Below are 24,982 nucleotides of genomic sequence, written 5' to 3' on the forward strand. Positions count from 1 at the left end.
TTCGATTGTTAGAATGTTGGTTAATATATCTGCAAAATTTCATTTCGTTTAGCAAGAAATTTCCTGCTAAAAATTTCAATCTAAATCATTAGTTTTCAATATTCCTAAAACTGTAGGGAGCCACCTTAAGTTTTGCAGGTGTGTTGTGAGAAAATAAAATCATAATTATTGCAACATGCTGTTGGTTTAGATAGTTTACAATAACAGGTCTGCAAATATCAGAGCAAAAACGGCATGCATAAAACTGAACTCTTTAAATGAAGAGGCCGCAGATGTGCCTGTCGGAGTTGAGGTTTGGTTACTCGTTGCTGTTTGGTTCAGCACTTGTGTTGAGGAAATTCTTGTGGCGCTAGTCGTTGGCGTTATTTTCAATGAACTTTTCACAGGCATATTTGACTGATATTTGCTCTTGGTTGGCTGATATTGGCTCTCAGTGCTTGGCTTAAGGATGTTGGATGGGGAGGGCTTCACTACTTCGTTGGAATCAAAAGTCTTTACAAAGGTAAACGTTCCGAAACGTTTTAGAGGCTTATCGCCTTTCAAGGAACCTTCGGTGTTGTTTGTGATAATGAAAATCCTTTCTGGAGGTCTGGTTTCGCTATCGGAACTTGTAAACCTGGGCCCACTATCCGTTCCCGCATCGTACAGCGGGAGATAACGTTCCCTCAAGTCCCGCCATTCCCCGGATGTTGTGTTGCATAGGTCAAAGTCGTGAACACCAACGAACCAATCAGGTGAGGGGGCTATCATGGTAATGAAAGACACAAGAGGATAATCTGAGGTGACTTCGATGTTAGTGATGACTCGCTGTCCAGTGCCAGGATAGATGGACCTACCACTGTACCTCTTGTGGGCTCTTTTTAATGTAATCTGGGCGTCCATTTCTTTGTTTATTTCAGTGATACTACCTAAAAGATAAGATAGGATGGGTGTTATGGATTGAGCAATGAGCTAAAGTTAGCTGGCCACTGGAAATCTCCTGCTGTCCAAGAAGCCAAGTGATACGACCTGATGTATTGGCTTTCAAATCATTGTCGTTTTACATTTAAAGCATTTTTCCTTAGACGTGGAAAATGAAAATGGTGCTTGACACTACCTCCGCACTTGCATGCACCATCACTCACTATGTCATATATTATATCGCTATATGATCCAGCCTTCGACAATTTACCATTATAATCTCAGCATGTGATATTTGGCAAAGTTGTTGTAGAGAGCACTGCGAGAAACAGTGAGTCTAAACATGCATTGGCGGCCGAACTGATTGTAATCCTTTCGTGAAATGATTCATTTAGCAAATGTTTGTAATGGTTCGTCTCAGTCGTTCTCAGTCGTACTATTTACGACTGTCGGTTCCCTCGAAACCCCGTTTACACTGTAAAATGGGGCTCAAGTACTTTCGCATAATAAGCTGTGTTAAAGTCAAACTGAAAGTGCCTTAAATTTCCTGGGCAAGGCTATATAATATAGGTCCGAACAAGTCGTAGGTTTGTTAAACATAGCTAACATATAGTCATAGTATTACAACATAAGGCCAGCACGTCGGTATTCAATATTCCATAAATCAGAATGATTGGGAACAATACTCGTATTATTATAACGTATTTCGCCTATATTTATAAAGCTATACTCCTACAAAACAGGAAGTTTTACTTTTCATTTGAAACCAATTAAATCATTACCAGAGCTCATAAGAATAGGGGATCTACTGTATTATTTTCCGATAGACAAAAAGCATTTTGCACACTGTCGACCAGGCTTAAATGTGTGTGTATCCTTGATCGTAAATATTGTGGTATAAGCGTGTTCCTGCATGTATAACCATAAGTATTCGTACCTCTTTCCGCCACATCTTTAACTCCTTTGCTCGCGTTTCCCCCGGGTATCCACATAACATAAGAAGCATTATGACTACAGCCAACAGGAGATGAGAAATGTGGTGTTGAAGAGCTCGGGAAGTCGCTGGGATGAGAAGCCTGAGACCATTCTCCTTGGAAGGTCAACGTATATTTTGCCGTGCCTTTGCACTGCATTGCCTTAGCTTTAGCAGAAGATACAGTACAGACGAGGTAAATAACGCCGAACCATGAAGCAAACCCAAAGACCATAATTTCGGCTTGTGGAGTATTCCTTTGACCTTCGAAATATACGGAAATTAAACGCAGGTGTCGTCAAGAAGCGGTATAAATACTTGCAAGACAATTATTGTCAAGTCAGTTTGTTTTATGCCAGACTGGTTTTAAATTCGCAAACATTGGCCTATCGTGATTGGTTCGTAAAAGCAAAACTGTTTACGTAGCCATAGCAGGAATATAGTTTTCAAAAAAAAAGGCCGGATGTTTATGTCACGCGGACTAGATTCATATTTCGAGACAGTAAAATTGCCTTTTTCCCAGGAACGCACAGTAATTCTATGGTTTCAAAGAGTAACGATCGCTTATGAGACGATTTGCGGCATTTCAAAATCTCTGCGACATATAGGAGGCTTGCTTCGTACACCTTTATTTGGGATAAAACTGAAAGCCGCCTGGTCTAATATTTAATAATGTGACGGCCAACTTTCGCAACCCACGCAGTCATAATCCGAACAATCCCCACGCAGTGCGTCACAGAGCCGCGCCATATTAGTTGGAGCCTGGAGGCCTGACTGGGTATTATTTCCGATCGGGAACGAGATTAACTTTTGATCACGTACACGATCCAATTTTGTCACATGCAGTTAACTTCTGGAAGGCAAACGTGTGGCACCATGCATTGCCACATCAATTGCCATGCGTGCAAAATACTTACTGTTTTCGAAACAAACGCGGAGTTGAATGAATGAATGCTGAGTTTATTCTACTCTTATATATCAGTCGATTCCTGCAAATTACCTTCAGAGATAATGGCAAGTCTTCATTACAAATTGCATGCAGTTATATCGGCGAAATTAGATTCACATATGTATTTAGACAATGTTACATTAGTTTCCATTATCAATATCAACTTTGTTGCACCTCTAGTATAAGTTAAAACCTGGCAACACATGTCATGTTGGCAAGCTTTAGCAGTGTACGAAAGTTTGATACCGCTGTCTACCAGATAGTCATACTTTACTCTAAAGTTACTCTAAAATTGCTTGATGTTAGGTAAGCTGGTTTAGTTAACTTAGGGCCTCCACAGACTTGGGATTTAGTTGTAGACAACTATTTGTGATCGTCAACTAAAAGTTATCGACGACTAAATAAGTCCGATGAAATAGTTGTCGACAAATAGATTCCTAGCCTGTGGAGCTTAGTTCCCTTGAAGTAGGGTTAATCTTTACTAACTGTTAGGTTCATATAGTTTATAGTTTTGATACCCATCAAGTATTTCTAGAGCCCGAAAAACAGCTCAGTATTTGGTGCATATCGCACTCCAGGCTTCGAAAAACAGCTCTCTCACTCTAGTGCTTATTATTAACAACATTTTTTTTATATTTTGCAAGAAGCCCCTAAAAGCACGATTATCGAATCACAGCTCTCAGACGTACTGCAAAGTGAATTTGGCACTCGCATGACTAAAATTCAATTGAGTTACGGCAAGTCTGTTTTGTTTCAAGTACAAATTCGTTTAAATCTTTCGCCTGTATTTTAAAACCTCGCTCACACTCATTGAGTCGGAGATCGCAATGTTTTACTTAACTTAAAGTTTTCCATTGATTAAGAAAGGACTATCTCAGTCTGTCACACTCGATCTGCGTCAGTGCGCGTAAGCTTTTTGAATACAGGCGTTAGTCTAAACACTATGCATATTAGTTAAGATTCTAAATGGTGGATAGTTACAATAGTAGGTTTACTATTATCAGAGCAAAAACGGCGTGGATAAAGCTGAACTCTTTAAACGAAGAAGCTGCACACGTCTGTGTCGGAGTTGGGGTTTGGATAGTCGTTGCTGTTTGGTTCAGTACTTGTGTTGAAGAACCTCTCATCTCGCTAGTCGTTGGTGTTATTTTCAGTGAACGTTTCACAGGCATACTTGACTGATATTGGCTCTTGCTTGGCTGATATTGGCTCTCAGTGCTTGGCTTAAGGATGTTAGATGAAGAGGGCTTTACCGCCGCGTTAGAATCAAAGGTCTTTTCAAAGGTGAAAGTTCCGAACCGTTTCAGAGGTTTATCGCCTTTTAAGGAGCCTTCTGTGTTGTTTGTGATGAGGCTAATCGTTTCTCGAGGTATAGTTTTGACATCCTCACTTACAAATTTGGGCCCACTGTCAGTTCCCGCATCGTATAGCGGGAGATCACGTGCTCTCAAGTCCAGCCATTCCCCGGATGTTGTGTTGCATAGGTCGAAGTCGTGAACACCAACGAACCAATCAGGTGAGGGGGCTATCATGGTAATGAAGGACACAAGAGGATAATCTGAGGTAACTTCAATGTTACGGATGACGTCTTCACCTGTGCCAGGAGAGACGGGGCCACCCTGGTATTTCTTGTGGACGTTCTTTAATGCTATCTCCATGTCCATTTCGTTGTTTAAGGCAGGGGTACGACCTAAAACGTAGGTTGATTCATGAGATAGATCAAGAAGCGAACTAGGGTTATATTGTCTGCTCTTCTTTTACCAATCGAGAGCGACGGAGAGAGTGATTACAACGTATAGATTGTCCGATACAGCCCGAGGTATCGGCTTTTAAATAAGTATAACGTTAACAGTCGCTCACATTTAAAATGTCTTTCTTCAGAAGTAAAACGAGTGCTGGGGGACCATTAATATTTTTATACATAGCTACGATTCTCAGTCTTTCTGGTATTTTTTTGTGCGAATTGGTGTACATAAGTAGATGTTCAAAATCTAAATTGGTTGACTCTATCTAACTTATATTAAAGCGTTCCCTGCGCTTGGCATAATACCTTCTCAGCCAATGATTACTCAATCGGAGTCTACTTTTAAGGTCGAAACGTCGAGAAGTTTTTAGGCAGTTACTATACCTTTTGATGCAAGGTTGTTTGAACACGCTGCTCCTTGGTTATCGTATTTACTTTATATTTTTCATTACTTTTCTTATTTTATAAATATGTTTATGTGTTTTTATATCTACGTCCATCTTGGAAACCGGCTAACATATATACATACAAACATCAGATTGAAACTTAACCATGAGTCATGTGTGTTTAACAGATCTCTTTCAAATGTTTGCATTCAGCAATTTTCAACTTTAAAAATAGCACTCGTACGATTACCATCAGTTAGGCCGTTAACCCTTTCTAAAGACACGTTTTTATACATTTATGTAATTATGCTACTAAAACCTTTCATGAAATCGTGCTTGTATGCTAAAAATTGAAGGTATGTGCATTAGTTGTGCATCTTCAAATGAAATTATGAAAACGCATTCCTGTTTAAAGTAAAAACCTTTGGCGTTCATACCAGTTCTTGCTACCACGTCCACTCCCTCAGACGCGTTTCTCCCGGGTATCCACATAACATAAGAAGCATTATGACTACAGCCAACAGGAGGTGAGAAATGTGGATTCGGGGGAAAGTCTTTTGGATGTGACGAGCTAGACCATTCTCCTTGAAAAGTCAACGTATATCTTGCCGTTCCATTGCAATTCATTGCCTTAGCAGACGATACAGTACAGACGAGGTACACCACGCCGAACCACAGAGCATAATTAACGGCCATAGTTTTCGATATCACACAGAGTAATTATCGAATGGGAACTTTACTTTAGCGGTGTTGTAATGGATAACGAGTAATACTAATTTAATGAGTGAAACAATCGGTTATATTAACACTTTGACAACGGAACAATTAATGATACTGAATATAGTCTAAAGTCTTTGTTGCATTCAGCTGCATCCAATATATATGCATAATGGTGTTTTGCGATTGGCTCGTTACAGCGGAACCTTGGAACCTAACTAGAAAGAATACTTACGCACTGAACAAGTTGGGTATCCAGAATGAGGTTCGGAATGAGGCTTAATTTGATTATTAAGTATGAAAAAATGTATGCCAAAAATTATGAAAGACTTTGAATTCATTATGAAAGGATGAAGTTGGTAGGGTTTCCATGACCTTTACATAATATTTTAATGGCTATTTTTAAACGTCTGATGTAATTTAATAAATGTACTATATAAAGCAAGATATCGCGCAAACTATATGAACACTTTTTTAAGGCAGAATTCAACAGGAACTAGGTTAGACTGATCTAGTGATCTAAGCCTTGGATGACCATGCAGGGACACGTCATAACACATCAAATTTCTTCACAATATTAGAGGTGGTGTTGAAACCAGGAACGTGGTGACCGGAAGGGTGTAGAGGGAATGTGACACCTCCTCAATAATTTTCAACGATAAAAAAATAATCAGATGCTTTGTTAAGTAAATGAACCAAATAGGCAACACGTACAAGAATATTTGTGAACAAAGATGATCGTGCTCAAAGTGGTCACGATTTCCAAAATATTTTCTCATTCATTGCCCAATGCTGACAAAAATCCTACACCTATATGTGAATTCGCTGACATTTTGTCACTAGAGTCTAACCGTTTATGACGTTTAGGCTATATCCAAATGGATAAAAATCGAGTATACCCGTATAAAAAGAAAAATTATATTTAAATTTTCGCAAGTTGGAAACGTGATCCCCATATAAGTATCTAGTATATATACAGTACAGCTATATAAGTGATGTTGGTAGCCAAAATTTTAGGAGTGGAATTGGAAATTGCATGTACATAGAACACTTATAAAGTTTGTATTTTTATTGGCCTTATAAGCCACAACCTGGCATATTTCCAAAAGTTCGTAAAAGAGCGGCAATTAAGTGGTTTCTTGACATTTGCAAAGACCGCTTGGCCAGACCAGAACAAAACTAAATATTGATCTTGGCCATTGCTGCAGATACTGCAAAAGGCTACAACTAAACTTTGTCAATCATTTTAGCTACCAACTGCTACGTTATATACTAATTCTCGCAGTTACAACAACAGGTTTACAAAGAGAGAAAAAACGATATAGATAAAACTGAATTGTTCCACTGAAGATGTTCCACTTGTGGTGCTAAACGTTGGAGTTATCTGGGAGCTGAATGTCGCGGTAATCGTCGCTGTTTGGTTCAGCATTTGTGCTGGACCCGTAGTTTTTGCACTGGGTGCGTGTTCCATGTCTGCTTGTTGCGAGGAGCTCCTTCTGTCTTTGGTATTGGAATAAATCTTCATGCTTGAACTTTTCATAGCGATAATCGTTGAAGTTGACGTTGGATTCAGTGTCAGATCTAGAGTTTGAACATATTGTTTTGTACTTCGGATATTTTCTACGGGTAGTAGCGGTGTAGAGCTTGTCATGACATCGTGTGAAATAGCGATGTCTGAACTTTTCACAGGCATATTTGGCTGATATTGGCTTTTGCTTGGCTGCAGGACTTCAGATGAAGAGGACTTTTTTATCGGGTTTGAATCAAAGGTCTTCTTAAAGGTGAAAGTTCCGAACTTCTGTACGGGTTTATCGCCCTTGAAAGAGCCTTCTGTGTCGTTCGTAAGAAGATGAATATTTTCTGGAGGTATGGTTGGGTCATTGGAGCTTTTAAAGTTAAGCCCACTGTCAGTTCCCGAATCGTACGGTGGAAGATCACGTGCTCTCGAGTCCAGCCATTCCCCGGATGTTGTGTTGCATAGGTCGAAGTCGCGAACACCAACGAACCAATCAGGTGAGGGGGCTATCATGGTAATGAAGGACACAAGAGGATAATCTGAGGTGACTTCGATGTTAGTGATTATTCGACTTGCTGTACCAGGACTGATTCCCGCACCACGGTATCTAATGTGAGCTTTCTTCGACGATATTTGATTGTCCATCTCCTTGTTTAATTCAGAGTAACTACCTAAGAAGATAGATAGGTTGTGCACGTTATTAATTAAGCAATAAATGAGAGTCAGTTTATGAATATATCGGCTAATCCTTACTTTAAAAAATATCACTTGTATTATAACTAATTTCGCGGCACCTCGTAAAAACAGGTAGTTTAACTTTTACGGAATTATGGTATATTTAAAATTCCTGTATAATGAAATCAGACACAGAGATGCAAAAAAGCTGCGGGTACATGGGTACCACTCGTGAGGAAGGTTTGCTTTGAATGAGGTTTGTGAGGACGTTTGTGAGGACGTTTGCTTTGAATGTGGTTTGTAATGAAGGTTCAAAGTTGAACACTCTATAATTGATCACATGCATGTACCAAATATTTCATTGTGCTAGCTGTACCACTTGAATAAGTTACGTAACGTCATTTTGAGGAAGGTTTTCAAAACTTGAAATCCTACCGGCGGAAGGCTGAACTATATTTGCAACTCTGATCAGACACACATGCTGTCACTCTTTTACTAAATGTTATCATCATGATAGTGCGGTGTTCTTTATTCAAATGAAGAAACCTAAAAATTCCTACCTGTTTCTGCGACGTTTTTCACTCCCGTACTTGCTTTTTCCCCTGGTCTCCACATCACGTAGGAAGCATTATGACTACAGCCAACAAGAGATGAGAAATGAGGGTTGGACGGGAAGTCTTTTGGATGAGAAGCACTTGACCATTCTCCTTTGAAGGTTAACGTATATTCCGCCCAGCCTTTGCACGACTTAGCCTTGGCTTCCTTCGGAGGAGTTGTTGATAAGGCTTTTGTCGGAGAGGCTGTAGACGTTGCAGCAGATGTCGTGGTTACCCCTGCGTCTTCTGAAGTCTTTACAAAAGTGAACGTTCCAAACTTCTGTACGGGTTTATCGCCTTTGAACGAGCCCTCTGTGTCGTTCGTAAGAAGATGAATATTTTCTGGAGGTATGGTTGGGTCATTGGAACTTTTAAAGTTGAGCCCACTGTCAGTTCCCGAATCGTACGGTGGAAGATCACGTGTTCTCGAGTCCAACCATTCCCCGGATGTTGTGTTGCATAGGTCAAAGTCGCGAACACCAACGAACCAATCAGGTGAGGGGGCTATCATGGTAATGAAGGACACAAGAGGATAATCTGAGGTGACTTCGATGTTAGTGATTATTCGACTTGCTGTACCAGGACTGATTCCCGCACCACGGTATCTAATGTGAGCTTTCTTCGACGATATTTGATTGTCCATCTCCTTGTTTAATTCAGAGTAACTACCTAAAAAGATAGATAGGTTGTGCACGTTATATTTCAAGAAACGAAGAAAGTTTGTTGACCACAGGAACTCATCACTCTTATCTATATTATATATGCGATTTTCTTCTTTTGATAGATGCGAACGAGTGGTTAGTTATGAATGCCTTGATGTGCACAAGCTCCAATTTGAACATCAGTAACTAATTCACTCGTTCACATCTTTCAAAAGAAGAAAATCTTACTATAAAATCGCAGCAAAAATCGCAAGTCTAAACGAGCTTTGGCTTTAGAAATATCAAGTGCTTTGTATCGGACTATTTGTATGCATCTTAGTAATCTAAGCAATTTTGCGTAGTCACAAACTGGCGACCTTGAGTGTCTGATCACCTGCTATGTTTGCCTGCAGGTGTATTTATAGAGTGCTTAGATTCGTATTTTACATATATAAAGAGTCTCTGTTGGAGCAACTGGCAACAATTATTACAATTACAATTTACCCAGTGCCTACTATCCGACGAACTGATCGGCTTTTAAGTCAGTTAATATCGTTTACTTTTTACACTGACCTATCTATAAGATGTTGGGCCGTCGCATTGCATTATTACTTTATACAGGACTGGTATATTAGTAGATGATATCGGAGGCAAATGTCACGACCTAATTTTTTTACTTAATTTTTTGGAATGTCTTGCATTGTTTAAAAGACTTCGTGCTGTTTATATAATTTCAACTATGGGCTTTGTAAACATACAATTTCACTTTCGCTTCGTCATATTACGACATGTTTATAGCCTTTTTTAACGCATCATATGATGATATAAATATATTGCCTTTCACATGCATGACGTTTAAACTGATAAGGTAAGATATTAACCTGCTTCAGTTGCTTCGCTAGTTCATGCTGGAAACAAGTAGTTTTAGATTATTTTTTAAGACAAGCATACAATATAGACTTTTCTCTGAAACATACTCTGTAACACTCGAAGCATATGTTATATTTCTGCGGCATCCTACAATATTGTTTATATGTTTGCTATGAGAAGTGTATGTGCGTCTTTCACACGCGGTTGAAATCATCTTTGCGTTTTTCGTGATTGAAATGAACTAATAATAAAAGTCTAGAACTCAGTTTAAAATTCCTACCAGTTTCTGCGACGTTTTTCACTCCCGTACTTGCTTTTTCCCCTGGTCTCCACATCACGTAGGAAGCATTATGACTACAGCCAACAAGAGATGAGAAATGTGGATTCGAAGGAAAGTCTTTTGGATGAGACGAGCTGGACCATTCTCCTTTAAAAGTCAACGTATATTTTGCCGAGCCTTTGCAGTTGATTGCCTTAGCAGACGGTACAGTACAGACGAGGTAAACAATGATGGACCACAAAGCATATTTGATGGCCATATTTTTAAATTGCAGAATGCTTGACTTTAAGAGAGAGAGGTTACAATTGGACACTTCATGCACTTCTGAGTGTCGCTATTGACGAATGGGTAATTCTACTACGAGACAATTGGTTTTAATAACACGTTTGGTTTTACCAAATTACCATAAATACGTACTGAGGTCAAAACAATGACATAAAATGCGATTGGTTCGGTATACTAAAACCCACTCTATACACCCACTCTATACACACCCTGGGTGAGGTATGCAAAATATTGTTTACGAAAGCTTGAAATGAAATGCCGTTTCTCGATGTCGGTATTTTAAAAAACACAATATTTTTATGTTCCTGTTTAACGCAATACATGATCTGTCTCATGATCGTAACACGAAGTCTAACTTCCAAAAAATGTTCAGCCATTCTATTATTGCTCAGTTGTAACCGTGTGTTGTTGACTTGTTGTTAGTCCTATAGTTCTCCAAACCCTGCAGAAATAGCTTTTTGACAAGCTTTCTAGAGATATTTTCCTTAGGACGTGAGCAAGCCGGCGGAAACATCCTGAATATATCCGAATGATGATGTTGTTTCATCAGCTACCTTAAATAGCAAAACTTCCTTGTGCGGGAAATATTGAGATACAAACATTTATTTAACCTTTTATGCAGATAACGGCAGTATAGCCATAATTGCAGTTCTGTCGAGTTAAAGAAAAAAAATGTATATTTTCTTGCAAATAATGGTCGAACGGGGCGCACTTCTCAGCTCCAACGTGTCACTGAACATTTCCGGAGTTGGCAACCGAGATCTAGAAGTAACCGACGGGGGCTTGAATCTGTTCCGCGTATAGAGTACAATGAATTCAGTAAGGGCCTCCGCAGACTAGGGATTTAGTTGTCGACAACTATTTGTGATACACAACTAAAAGTTATCGACAACTAAATAAGTCTGATAAAGGATCCACACACTGGTGCTCAAATACTGATTTAGCAACCGAAATAACGCGGAGATTAAAAGCAGTCGACAATTGAAACAAAAGTTTTCACACACAAATAGTCGTCGACAACTAAATCCCCAGTCTGTGGAGTCCCTAATATATCAACTTTTTTGGTAGTGTTTAATTGTGCTATCATGTCAATTTTTACATGCATGTCAGACAAACAAAATTATATCCTTTTATCTCTCAGTAACTGAATCAGAGTTGTCATAGGCACCAAGCATCAATATTTTCCTCGAAGATCATTAATTGTGGGGGCGATCATTTTGAAGAGTATTCAAGGTCATGCATTGATGTTATTCATGCTCACGGCGCACTATGATGCATTTCTCTAAATTTCCCAAATTCAGGCATAAAACATTCATTTGTTGATAAAACAATATTGCATGGCAAAAGAAAAATAGTTTGACAGATAATAAATATCAATAATCTTAGCAGATAGTTGATGATGGATGGCCTCCGTCAGTTTTCACTCCTAAAACACTTTTTAACCTGTATACACCTATATGCGATGTAAGAAACCAATTTTGCTCCATAATATACCTTTGTTTTTTTAATAATCAACTCATTTTACAAGCTTTTAAAGAACTATATTAATTACAGGCAGGCAAGGTTGTGCGTTAAAACATATATTGGATTTATTCGGATATACATGAGCATTAAGTGTTTTGTAGTTTGTACGATTTCATTCAACTATTATTGTGAAAATATGAAGGATATAATTGACTTTATGATGTTACGCACATTATTGGAAGCTAAAACTTAACTAGCGTCAGTCAATATTTTATCGGTCTTGTGTTCAAAGTGTCATATGAACGCTTATAAAATGCGAATGATGTTTAGGAAACATAACATCAAAAACAAAGATACATTGAAATTTGTACATGGGTTAGCTGTGCCTGTTGGGTTTTCTGTTGTGTTTCCTGTTGTATTTTTTGTTGTTTTTTCTGTTGGTAGAGCGGTGGTGTTTTCCGAAGTCTTCGTGAAAGTGAAAGTTCCAAATCTCTTGACGGGCTTATCGCCTTTAAAGGAGCCTTCTGTGTTATTTGTGAGGATGTGAATATTTACATGTGGTGAGGTTGGGTCATTTGGACTTTTAAAGGTGAGCCCACTGTCAGTTCCTGCATCATACGGGGGAAGATCACGTGCTCTCGAGTCCAGCCATTCCCCGGATGTTCTGTTGCATAAATCGTAGTCGTGGACACCAACGAACCAATCAGGTGAGGGCGCTATCATGGTAATGAAGGACACAAGAGGATATTCTGAGGTGACTTCGATGTCAGGGATGGTTTGCTTTGCTGTGCCAGGACGAATTGTAGGACGACGGTATCTCTTATGGGCGTTCTTCGACGATATTTGAGTGTCCATTTCACTCTCCAATACACTAAAAGCACCTTTAATATAAAATTGGATGAGTATTGAGGATTAAAACATGAAAGAATGTTAGTCAACACAAGCTTGTTGTGTTGACTCGTGGTCAGCAGCCTCGTATTCTTTTTTGCGGCTAAGAGCTACTTTTGTGCTTTTAAAAAAACATTGAAAGATTTCTCTGATACGAACTCTTTGTAAACCTATGCCTCCCATGCACAAACGAGATCTATTTGCTGAGCTGAGGAATAATTCTTCTTCCCTCGAAGTTAGTAGTTGCTGACACTCGCGGGTCGTTACATCGGCTATAAGGCCAGCTAAGACAAGTGTGCCGGGCTTTCATAGGTAAACTGCTGTTGTTCAGTTTTTATTTTTGTTGTTATTTCCATCACGATAAATAATAATAGTTATTCCCTATTTACTTGGGCTAAACGCCTTGATGTCACTAAGATTTCAAAGGTTATATAAGCGAAGCTTGCAAGACGGAAGTGGCATAAATTTGTCATGAGACCCTTTAAAATTTGTAGCTTTTGCTTTTAACATGGGAATATTAGTGCTTTCAAAACTTTATGTACACAAAGTTCGTTCAAAGATTATTCGAAGTGAGGCTTGCGCAGTGATTAAAAGGCTATATAGTTTCCACTCAGGAAAAATCTCCTTTGGATCGGGACGGACAGGAAAACTTCCTTTATTGGCGATCTCTCAGGCGGCGTTTATACAATGGAAACTTTCTTGTCCTGTTTGAGTGGAAACTAGCCTTTAGGAATATATAAGAAGAAGTAATGAAGCGATTTTAAATACTGTACAGTCTGTACGTATAGAAAGGCAAATAATATGTCAGAAGTATTCACACCTGTTTCTGCCACATTTTGCACTCCCTGGGACGCTTTTTTCCCTGGTGTCCACATTACATATGTACTTTTATGGCTGCAACCGACGAGAGACGAGAAATGTGGATCTGAAGGAAAGTCTTTTGGATGAGACGCGCTAGACCATTCTCCTTGGAAAGTCAAAGTATATTTCGCCCAGCCTTTACACGACTTAGCCTGGCTTCCGTGCGATAAATAGACAAAAGCTACAACCACCAGCTTTAGCAAAGAACGAGACATGTTTTCACGTCGAAATAGCGTATGAAAATTGTGATAATATAAACTGATAAACTCAGTTCTCAACCTGAAAGCCAGTTCGTGTCTAACCTGCTGAATAACGACTTGTAAGTGGATGCCTGCTGTCCGACGGTCTGTCATAAATACATCTTCCAGCATGTAGTGGGCGTTTTTGCTTTCATACCGGCGGAAGCACGTATTCAATTTTATCCATGATATCGATTGCATTACCGACTGAGTTTGTTGTTTATTCGGTGTTTTTAAGTTACTTGGAAACCGAGATAAAACCGAATTAATACACACGCATACAAAACTTTGTAATAAAGTCGAAAATTTACAGTCTCAATCTGTGTCTTGTTTGAATTATATTTTGATTCTCAAGATGTCTTGTTTGTTCGGAATTTGCTTTTTACTTTACACACCGATACGTTTTGTCAACTCATGACTGCCATTGTATATTTGTATTCGCAACTTATTGGTGAGTTTATTGTGTTGAAATTAGGCTTATTAATTCGGTGTATTCATAAATTGTCTGTTTTGACTTTCATTTGAATAAGAACGAGATGTTGGACTGCTTTGCATTTGCATATACTATAGGATTGTCAACGGCGGCGGTAAAATGGGATGGAATCAGGGCTAAAGGCCCACACAGACAGGACGCGAATTGGCAACGCGGCGCGAATTTTCAACGTTTTATATTTTTCAAAAGCAAATAAATTTTAACTTATCAAAATTTTCTTGTAGATTACATAAAAATCATAAATTTTGATTGCTCCAGCGTCCATAGATTCCAAATTTTGATCCCAGAATTTAATTTATATGCTTCTGAAAACTGAAAATTCGCGTTGCGTTGCCGCTTTGCGTCCGGTCTGTGTCGACCTTAAGACTCCTCTGACGCCTTTAAATATCCGTATACAACTTGACAACTTCCAGCCTTTAAGAGCTGCTTTCCAGTTACGCGTTTTTTATACGCACTCAGTGCACGCACGAAAAATTTGAAATGCTTCTAAATTTTCATTATTTAACATCCAGGTCTACAAGTGCATACTAAAATATGCGGGAAAACTACGTTGTTTCGATTTGTTTTCTTCGTTTTTCAAAGATGACATCTATAAGGATTTAGACTTTTTTTTGCTGTGCTAACAGCCACGCGTGGTCTTTAGCTCGGCTAATAGCTCACGTGTGCGGCACTGAATAAAGGCATTCCTGGTGCCGACAAATCGGGGCAATATTTGGAAAGAAACATTATCTTAGCCGACAGACGTCCTTTCAGACTAACACTATCTAACCTCATTATCTAAAGAATTTAATGCCAGAACAGCCAAAATTGCAGTGTTATCAAGTTTAAGTAAGTAAACATCATTTTCTTACAGTTTTCTGCTTCAACATGTCAATATGTCCCGAGTCATATTGACATGTTGAAGCAGAAAACTGTAAGAAGTAAGAGCAATCGAGAAGTAACAGGCGGGGACTTGACACTGCTGTTGTCATAAGCAACAAACATCGAGACCATTTAAAGAGCATTCAAGGCCATGCATAAATTAGCATTCACTCGTATTCACGATGCACTACGATGTATTTTTTTAAATTTTCCTAATTCAGACATAAAACATTGTTGATAAAACAATATTGGACAAAGGAAAAATAGTTATAGGATAATAAATTTCGATAATCTTTGCAAATAGTTGATCTTGATGTCTGTCATTTTTCCCGCCTAAAACACTGAGCAATACAACCTCGTACCCAGGGTCTTAAATACTGGAAGTCATTGCTGAAATTATTTTTCCGCCCCTCGAAACGCTTCGGACCCGCACGTTTATATGCGAAGTAAGAAACCAATTTTGCTCCATAATATACCTATTGATTGTTTTTTTAATGATCGATCAATTTTACACGCTTTTTATTAAAGAACTATACTGATTACAGGCAAGGTTCAGTGCGCGTTAAAACGTATTAACATCGGATATACATGAGCATCAAGCATGTCGTACGATTTCATTAAACTAATTTTGTGAAGATATGAAGAAAATAATTGACTCTATGATGTTAGGCACATTATTGGAAGCTAAAACTTAACTAGCGTCAGTCAATATTTTATCGGTCTTGTGTTCAAAGTGTCATATGAACGCTTATAGAATGCGAATGATGTTTAGGAAACATAACATCAAAAGCAAAGATACATTGAAGTTTGTACATGGGTTAGCTGTGCCTGTTGGTTCCGAAGTCTGCTTCTTGAAGGTGAAAGTTCCAAATCTTTTGACGGGCTTATCGTCTTGAAAGGAGCCTGGTGTGTTATTTGTGAGAAGATGAATAGTCATATGTGGCGAGGTTGGGTCATCAGAACTGTCAAATTTGAGCCCACTGTCAGTTCCTGCATCGTACGGGGGAAGGTCACGTGCTCTCGAGTCAAGCCATTCCCCGGATGTTGTGTCGCATAAATCAAAGTCGCGAACACCAACGAACCAATCAGGTGAGGGCGCTATCATGGTAATGAAGGACACAAGAGGATATTCTGAGGTGACTTCAATGTTAGTGACTATTCGACTTGCTGTACCAGGACTGATTCCTGCACCACGGTATCTACTGTGAGCTTTCTTCAACGATATTTGTTTGTCCATCTCCTTGTTTAATTCAGAGTAAGCACCTGAAACATAGGTGTTAAGAGTATTAAGACCTGAACGAAAGTTGATACCAGCTTGTTATTATTACTATTATTATTAACTTCATATTTAACCAGGATACCCACGTCACCGAAGTGTTTTTCAGTGGGGTCCTATCTATATGTTATATAATTTCAAAATTTAAACACTATTTACAGCAACGTCTATGCCAAACAATACAATACTGTAACAACACAATACAATATAAATTAATAAAATACAATGAGGAAATTGGAATATGATGTGGAAGAAAGATATTGAGTGGAAAATGGAAATGTAAACTATGAATGAAAAGGAATGAAGAAGGAAAGTCTATAGCTGGGTTTCAGTCACGTGACAGATTTAGCACTTGGTGGTCGACTCCAGATGGAAAAATATTTATCAAATCGAGTATAATCAAAATTGTTATTTGAGGATCTCATGACATTAGCGAGTACAATCAGTATGATTAATATAATAACCACAAACGGTTACAATTACAGTTGAAGTTAAATAGCAAAAAAGAAGATATAATAGTTATTGCAATTTTATTCAGTACTTGCTCAAGTTCGCGACGAAAGATACGCATCAGTGCAAGACGGAAGTGTAGCACAATATTTTCATGAGAATCATATTTGTAGCCTTTTGCTTTTAGCCATTTGTATGCATAAAATATCAATATTTACGAAGCTTTATATAAATTATATACACAAAGTTGATCACTTGTAAGCCTCGCTTGCTACTTTTAACAAGATGCGCAATGCTAAAAAGTAGGTTAGGGACTTAATGCGGTAATGAAGCAACTTAACGTTGTGTGCAATTGAAAAGCCGAACAAATATTGATTTTATTTAAGAAGTATTCACACCTGTTTCTGCCAAATTTTGCACTCCCTTGGTCGCGTTTTGCCCTGGTCTCCACATTACGTATGTACTTTTATGGCTGCAACCGACAACGGACGAGAAATGGGGATTCGAAGGAAAGTCTTTTGGATGAGACGCTTTAGACCATTCTCCTTTGAAAGTCAACGTATATTTCGCCGAGCCATTACACGGCTTAGCCTGGCTTCCGTGCGATAAATAGACAAAAGCTAAAACCACCAGCTTTAACAAAGAACGAGACATGTTTTCACGTCGAAATAGCGTATGAAAATTGTGATAATATATATAAACTTGTCAAACTGACAGCCAGTTCGTGTCTAGCCTGTTGAATACGAGTGGATGCCTGCTGTTCGAGTCTGTCATAAATACATCTTCAAGCATGTAGTAGGCGTTTTTGCTTTCATACCGGAAGCACGTATTCAAATTATCCTTGATATCGATTGTATTACCGACTGACTGTTGTACATCGTCTTAGTTTGTTGTTTATTCGGTGTTTTTAAGTTACTTGGAAACAGAGATAAATTGACTAAATTAATACACACGCATACGTTTTGTCAACTCATGATTGCCATTGTATGTTTGTATTCGCAACGTACTGGCGATTTTATTGTGTTAAAATTAGGATTATTAATTATTATAGTCATATAGTGTATTCCAAATTGTCTGTTTTGACTTTAATTTGAATAAGCTATAAAGAACGAGATGTTGGACTGCTTCGCAAGGGCATATACTATGGATTGTCAACGACGGTGGTAGGGTGGGTTGGATTTAGGTTAAGACTCCTCTGACTCATTTAAATATCCACATACAACTAACAACTTGACAACTTCCAGCGACCAACTACAGTTCGCTCACAATTCAAATCAAGAAATAGTCCATTTAGAATTGCTAATCGGCCTGGAATAGTCGTAAGAGTCGTGAACATGTCAAGGACGTGGCTGATGTGATAGAGTATTTAATTTCTGTTCGTTTTGTGTGGATGAGTGCAGGCAACAATGACCGATTTGAATACAGAAATAAAGGCAAATTTACATCTGGACTATTTCTCATCGGTGAAAATAACTCGTTCACGACAATTACGAATTGTAATTACTCAATTTAATATATGAACTTAACACATGTTCAAAATATTGACAGGAGTAATTTCCTCGTGCAATTTCGAATATTAGCCTCCCCTCCCCAATATGAAACGTATTCCGCCGCTACTGGTTATTGTTCATAGCTTCATTGGCTTAAAAGGGCAAAATATTGCCCCATAAAGGGCTACACCTGGTCTCCCGGAAACGTTTTATCGGAAGTTCAGCATCTCTTACGAGATCGCTCAACAATACTCTACTTGTGGTTACCCAGCCATGAGGAAGTGTTGTCTTTATCTTACGTAACCGATAAAAAGGGGGAAGTAAATAAAATTGGTTTGATGTCGTCGACCTTCGTCGACCTCTCAGTAACGAGGAAAAGATAAGACACAATAACTCTCTGTCACAACCTGTTGTAACTCCCACGTTGTGACGTAGCGCACCGTCATCCACGTTCCAAGGTTTTTCGCGTTCTGAGTGTGAGCAGGTGAAAGAGCCTGGCTTGCGAGGTTGCGTGTGAACGAGGATGGGCGGCATCAGCCTCGCACCAAGGTACTTCAGTAGTAAAATATATAACGTTGCATTCAGCTGTTGTATAGAGGTCAGCTGAAGAAAAGGGAGAGCGCCCCAAGCACCCCCGTGCGCTCGATTATTTTTCCACTAAAGCGCCTGGGTACGTGGCTGGTCTTGGAGCAGCAGTAACTAATATATCCGCATGTAAACTTTGCACTATTGCTGTAAAGACTATATCAGCTATAAAAAATGAAATATCTATATACTGCTGCTATGCAGTTTTTAATCACTAGCGGCGAGGCCTGAGAGTACTACTGTGCCTTAGATAGATGTTTTACAGATTGTCAGTAGAATGAACGCATTTTCATATCTGCTTTCTTATGAATCTTGTCGTTCCATACGATACCGGTGTAGCGAAGCACTGGGTCATGGTAGTAGACCCCATTCAGGTTGGATTTGAGACAGTGGTTGTACCACCAACCACCCCGGTAAAGTACACCACAGTTAAAAGCCGTGTTATGATCATTGTCGTGACCCTTGGTGGTGAACTTCATGCTGTTGTGAGCGCGAAGTGAGTCACTTGTGTCACCTTTAAGAAAAAACAACACTAGCATGTTAAGCGGCTCCAAATTATTCTTCGAAGTGGAAGTTGAAGTTTTTATATTCAGTTTAATTCACTGAGCCTGAGTCTTCATTTACCTGAGAAATTTCCAATGTTTAATCTGTAATCCGTACTTTCATTAGCAACATTAAAATTATCATATTTGGCGTAAAGTTCGGCGTTGTTAAAATCTGTCAAATCAATTCTCAAAACATTTTGACCAGATTTGGTTAAACGATGTATTTTATCAAGGCCCAACCAGAACTCGCCGTTAAGATCACCAAAGCCAGCTTTATAGTCTGACCATCCAAGATAGAAATCTTGACTTCCATCTTGTCTTCTTTGAAACACGGTCCAGCCTCCCCCGTCTGTGCTCATATCACATCTGACTTTAAACGATCCCAAACCATCAGGATTGATGGTATAAACACCATCTTTTCTCACTCCTGACGTATTATAGAGATAGGCACAACTTGGAGCAATGACTATGGTAACGGAAAAATAAATGAAGTGAAAACTAGAATAATAGAAACTTTAAAGGTCTGTTTACAGGATCCAATTTTTGTTGGATCCAATTCACTTCTGATGGATGTTTTATAGTTTGTTGTCTTGTAATGTAAATCAGCAGCAAATCCACTGAAGCCAATGTACTACGGCTTCACCAATAGCCGACTAAATTTCATACGTCAAATGTGAATTGGATCCAACAAAATTGGATCGTGTGAACAGACCTTAACTATTATATTGTGATATCGCTATGCAAAATTAAAAGAATGTTATTAATTATCGTACTATTATGTGAACAATTGTAGAACGTGAATTTTTGAGTTGTAGAACGTAATGAACGTAGTAATCTCATAAGTCTAAATTTTTGGCACAAATAGAATTATATTCGCCTGAATTGGACGAGCATGGAATCATAGCTGACCTCGAAGAAGTTCAACAAAAGTTTTGTTATTTCAGACATCAACAACAAAGTCGATCTTTGAAATGGTAAAAGAACTTGATGCTTTTTTCTCTTACTTGTACAATTGGTTCCTGGACCAGTATAACCAGGTTTACAGGTGCATGTGTAGTTGTAAGTGTTACTGACACAAAGAGCGTTGACATCGCAAGGATTGGACGAGCAAGGGTTGATCTCTGGGATGATACAATGAATTTTATTATAAATTTTAAGTTGTTTTAGCAATCGTAACAGAAAGTTTGCTCTTTTCTCTTACTTGTACAATTGGTTCCTGGGCCAGTATAACCAGGTTTACATGTGCAAGTGTAGTGGATTGAATGGCTGACACAAACAGCATTGACATCGCAAGGATTGGACGAGCAATAGTTGATCTCTACGTTTTAAAATACAAGTTCTAAATCGTTTTAAACATTAACATTATTGTCTTTGAAATTGCATAAGAACACTTGAAGTTTTTTGTTTTCTCTTACTTGTACAATTTGTTCCTGGACCAGTATAACCAGGTTTACAGGTGCATGTGTAGTTGTAAGTGTTACTGAAACAAACAGCGTTGACGTCGCAAGGATTGGACGAGCAATAGTTGATCTCTAAGATTTTCAACAAAAGTTATACATCGTTTCAAACGTAAACAGTATCGTCTTTGACATCGCATCAGAACAGTGTAGTTTGTCATTTTTTCTTACTTGTACAGTTGGTTCCTGGACCAGTATAACCAGGTTTACAGATGCAGATGTGGTGGTCAGAATCACTGACACAAATTGCATTAACGTCGCATGGATTAGATGAACAAGGATCGATCTCTGAGATAACACAACATATGTCACAGGTTGTTTTAGATTATAACAATAGGAACTTTGAAATCCAAGTAAGTCTTATTGCATCTTACTTGTACAATTGGTTCCTGGACCAACAAAACCAGGTTCGCAAGTGCAGGTGTAGTAACTGCCGTCAGGAGTACTGACACAAATGCTATTGTTGCCACATGGATTAGACAAACAAGGATCGATCTCTAGATGATATAATTTAACCAATGTTATTCGAGCTGTCTTAATTTATAGTTTATAGCAATGACGTCTTTAAAACACGCATTACAGAACATGCAAGCTTGCATTTTCTCCTTACTTAAACAATTCATTCCTGGACCAGTATAACCAGGTTTACATGTGCAAGTGTAGTGGATTGAATGGCTGACACAAACAGCGTTGACATCGCAAGGATTGGACGAGCAATAGTTGATCTCTGGGGAAATACAAGAAATGTTATTGCTTGTTTTGGCGCCTTCAAAATCGTAAAGAACATGAAAGTTTGCTATTTTCCCTTTCTTTTACAATTGGTTCCTGGGCCAGTATAACCAGGTTTATACGCTTGGATGTGTAGTAGTTAGAGTGACTATAGTGCATATAGCATTAAAGTCGCATGGATTAGACGATTGCTGCTATTTGGCCAATTATATGTGCGATTTTCGTCTGTTGATCGATGTGAACGGGTGAATTCAGTAGTTACGGTTGCTCAAATAGAGGCTCGTACACATCAGAGCATTCGTAACTTATTACTCGTTCCCATCTATCAAAAGAAGAAAATCGCAACAAAAATCGCAAGTGTAAACGGGCCTTAAGATGTTCAAGTGGCTGGGCGAGCACTAAAAAACGCTCGTCTCTAAACAGAGCACCAACACTTGTTATTCTCCCTTACTTGTACAGTTGGTTCCTGGACCAGTATAACCAGGTTTACAGATGCAGATGTAGTGGTCAGAATCACGGACACAAATGGCATTAACATCGCATGGATTAGATGAACAAGGGTCGATCTCTGAGATAACACAACATATGTGACAGGTTGTTTTAGAATATAACAATAATAACTTTGAAATCCAAGTAAGTCTTATTGCATCTTACTTGTACAATTGGTTCCTGGACCAACGAAACCAGGTTTGCAAGTGCAGGTGTAGTAACTGCCGTCAGGAGTACTGACACAGATGCTATTGTTGCCACATGGATTAGACAAACAAGGGTCGATCTCTAGATGATATCATTCAACCAATGTTATTCGAACTGTCTTGATTTATAGTTTATAGCAATGACGTCTTTGCGTGCACGCATTACAGAACATGCAAGCTTGCATTTTCTCCTTACTTGAACAATTCGTTGCTGGCCCAGTATAACCAGGTTTACATGTGCAAGTGTGGTAAAAAGAATGCTGGACACAAACGGCATCTACCTCGCATGGATTGGACGCACAAGGGTCGATCTCTGGGATGATACAAGAAATATTACACGTTGTTTTAGATAATAACGCGAAAATTGGTTACAAAATCCAAAAAATGAAAGTTTGCCATATTTTCTTACTTGTACAATTGGTTCCTGGACCGGTATAACCAGGTTTACAGATGCATGTGTTGTAAGTTGAATTACGGAGACAAATAGCATTAGCATCGCATGGATTCGTCAAGCAAGGGTCGATCTCTGAGCCTAAAAGCAGTGGTGGAACCGATCATGTAATGAGAACAGTGATAAGATATTAGACGAAATAAAATGACTTGTTTTGTTATATGATATTTTTAAACTGCTTAGACAATACAAGTTTTCAATTTTACCGTTGTTTGAACACAGCGTTCTGTACGCGACTTGATGCATGCGAATGTCCAGTTCTATGGCACGGCAGCATGTCCCGAGGTTTGGATTATAATTTGAACACAGTATAGCGTACGCAAGCATACGATATTCAACATCGTATCTGATATCTTCGCAGCAAAGTGCTTCGGCACCACTAGTTTGCAGAACATCAACAAACACTATCTGGAACAAAATCACCACCAGAGAGAATTTCAACATCGTTTCGTTTGGCTCCTGGGTGATCTATATCGAAGACCAAGTTTGACTGACCCGATTCAGACCACGGTCATCTTATACCAGGGGCAAATTGGGCGTTGTGTTTGCATTTTAAAGTGCGTATAACAAACTAATGTAAATTTAATTTTATATATAGAAAGGAAATTCCGTATAGGCCCTTTGTGGTCACCATGCAATCTTGCGCAAAACCTTCCATAGTATTCTGTAGTGGTGGCATCTAAGGAGCGTTCTTTTTTCGGATGATAAAGAAATGATAAAGAATGACGAACGAATTAAAAGGGTGTTTTTCACTTAGCCAAGGTCGTTGCCTCTGTTTTACCTCATGCAAATACAATCATGATTGTACAAATTTAAAAAACGTTTGGTGTATCACACATGCAATAACATTCACTAACTTGAAAGTTGTTCAAACTGGGAAAAATAGACAAAGCAACTGGTCATTCGACATTTAAACACCGACTGACTCAGTGACCTTTTTTCTACGCGGTAATTTTTTGGTAAAAAATTCCTTCCTAAATTTTATCAAAATATCTCCCTCTTAACCGAAGTTCAAGCCTTCGTGACGTCTCTCGTTCTACATTTCAAGATCTTTGACGCGTTGACGTGCGAAAGAGCCTCGCGCAAGGTCAAGGACGAAAGTTTCCATGCAATATCGCGTTTCTGCCATGCACGCACGCGTAGGTAACGGTTATATATAGTTGTTATACAAACAATTTTAATTTTATTAATTGTATGCATATACATATACATATACATCTATTTACTCGTTGATTTAATAATAATTTGAATGATTTTAAACTTTTATGTGCATGCGTGAACGTATGTGCATAGTATACATGTAATTTTTCACTGTCTTTATAAATAAATTGAGCTGAATATTGAATAGATGACGAGGTGTCTAAAGGATCTACTTGAGAAAAGTATTGTGTTTGCTCTCACTCTTAGCTGGAAAAAGAATTGACACGCGACAAAGAGGTTCTGTCCTTGCATGCTATTGGGGTCCTTGCAAGAACCTCTTCCGTAAGCAAAAGACAGAAGTGTCTTGTTGGCAGTTGTTGCTTCTATTAACGCCTGTGAAAGACTCTCAGTTTGTAACTTATCTTTTCAGTTTTCAGTGAAACTGACGAAAACATAGACTTGATTGAATTAAAGAGACACAAAATGTAATATCAACAGTAACTAATATATCGGCATGTACTCGCTAGCTGCGAGGCCTGAGGGTATTTTACGTTAAATAAATGAGACGATTGTTTTACAGATTGTCTATATGCATGTTTTAGTTTGAAAAAGCTAACGACAAACTAAAAAAATATGACTAAAAAAATATATAATGCATTCATCTTTTCGCAAAACCAAGGAAATGATTTTTACTTGTTCAGCATTGTGTTTCCTGTATAACCAAGGTTTGCTTTTGCCTTCGTAGCGTACATTATCAATTTATTACTGGTACCGTTTCTTAGTTCAATCAGTGGCGTAGCCAGCCTGACGATTTTATCCCGCTATG

General features: G+C 38.6%; 6 protein-coding genes across 7 annotated transcripts; all 6 read right to left on the reverse strand.

The window, feature by feature from the left end:
• Window positions 1-96: 96 nt before the first annotated feature.
• On the reverse strand, window positions 97-5,687 carry LOC114515789 (spondin-2-like). Of its 2 annotated transcripts, XM_028535091.1 has the most exons (3): window positions 5,583-5,687; window positions 1,838-2,036; window positions 97-908 (listed from the first exon to the last, which is right to left on the reverse strand). In XM_028535091.1, the coding sequence occupies exons 1-3, from the start codon at window positions 5,646-5,648 to the stop codon at window positions 196-198; spliced, it is 978 nt and encodes a 325-aa protein (XP_028390892.1). In that variant the 5' UTR covers window positions 5,649-5,687; the 3' UTR covers window positions 97-195. The 2 variants fall into 2 exon arrangements, with proteins under 2 accessions (XP_028390892.1, XP_028390891.1); XM_028535090.1 differs by lacking the exon at window positions 5,583-5,687 and having other exon boundaries at window positions 1,838-2,230.
• On the reverse strand, window positions 2,857-5,574 carry LOC114515791 (spondin-2-like). Its single transcript, XM_028535095.1, has 2 exons — window positions 5,390-5,574; window positions 2,857-4,512 (listed from the first exon to the last, which is right to left on the reverse strand). Exons 1-2 carry the CDS (start codon window positions 5,442-5,444, stop codon window positions 3,800-3,802), a joined length of 768 nt encoding a protein of 255 aa, XP_028390896.1. The 5' UTR covers window positions 5,445-5,574; the 3' UTR covers window positions 2,857-3,799.
• A 749-nt stretch (window positions 5,688-6,436) lies between the features above and the next one.
• On the reverse strand, window positions 6,437-10,570 carry LOC114515788 (cell wall protein RBR3-like). The gene is made up of 3 exons (XM_028535089.1): window positions 10,248-10,570; window positions 8,421-9,125; window positions 6,437-7,856 (listed from the first exon to the last, which is right to left on the reverse strand). The coding sequence occupies exons 1-3, from the start codon at window positions 10,504-10,506 to the stop codon at window positions 6,955-6,957; spliced, it is 1,866 nt and encodes a 621-aa protein (XP_028390890.1). The 5' UTR covers window positions 10,507-10,570; the 3' UTR covers window positions 6,437-6,954.
• A 1,462-nt stretch (window positions 10,571-12,032) lies between these two features.
• On the reverse strand, window positions 12,033-14,094 carry LOC114516245 (spondin-2-like). The gene is made up of 2 exons (XM_028535667.1): window positions 13,705-14,094; window positions 12,033-12,877 (listed from the first exon to the last, which is right to left on the reverse strand). The coding sequence occupies exons 1-2, from the start codon at window positions 13,958-13,960 to the stop codon at window positions 12,303-12,305; spliced, it is 831 nt and encodes a 276-aa protein (XP_028391468.1). The 5' UTR covers window positions 13,961-14,094; the 3' UTR covers window positions 12,033-12,302.
• Window positions 14,095-15,817: 1,723 nt separating this feature from the next.
• Window positions 15,818-17,834, reverse strand: LOC114516246 (spondin-2-like). Its single transcript, XM_028535668.1, has 2 exons — window positions 17,463-17,834; window positions 15,818-16,601 (listed from the first exon to the last, which is right to left on the reverse strand). The coding sequence occupies exons 1-2, from the start codon at window positions 17,716-17,718 to the stop codon at window positions 16,087-16,089; spliced, it is 771 nt and encodes a 256-aa protein (XP_028391469.1). The 5' UTR covers window positions 17,719-17,834; the 3' UTR covers window positions 15,818-16,086.
• A 709-nt stretch (window positions 17,835-18,543) lies between these two features.
• On the reverse strand, window positions 18,544-23,262 carry LOC114515872 (fibropellin-1-like). The gene is made up of 11 exons (XM_028535192.1): window positions 23,223-23,262; window positions 22,975-23,097; window positions 22,322-22,438; window positions 21,752-21,868; window positions 21,516-21,638; window positions 21,313-21,429; window positions 21,100-21,216; window positions 20,886-21,002; window positions 20,689-20,805; window positions 19,764-20,150; window positions 18,544-19,653 (listed from the first exon to the last, which is right to left on the reverse strand). The coding sequence occupies exons 1-11, from the start codon at window positions 23,260-23,262 to the stop codon at window positions 19,409-19,411; spliced, it is 1,620 nt and encodes a 539-aa protein (XP_028390993.1). The 3' UTR covers window positions 18,544-19,408.
• Between the last annotated feature and the right edge of the window lie 1,720 nt (window positions 23,263-24,982).

The sequence above is a fragment of the Dendronephthya gigantea genome, unplaced genomic scaffold (assembly GCF_004324835.1).
Source record: "Dendronephthya gigantea isolate DGI-Jeju-01 unplaced genomic scaffold, DenGig_1.0 000005F, whole genome shotgun sequence".
Taxonomy (NCBI): domain Eukaryota; kingdom Metazoa; phylum Cnidaria; class Anthozoa; order Malacalcyonacea; family Nephtheidae; genus Dendronephthya; species Dendronephthya gigantea.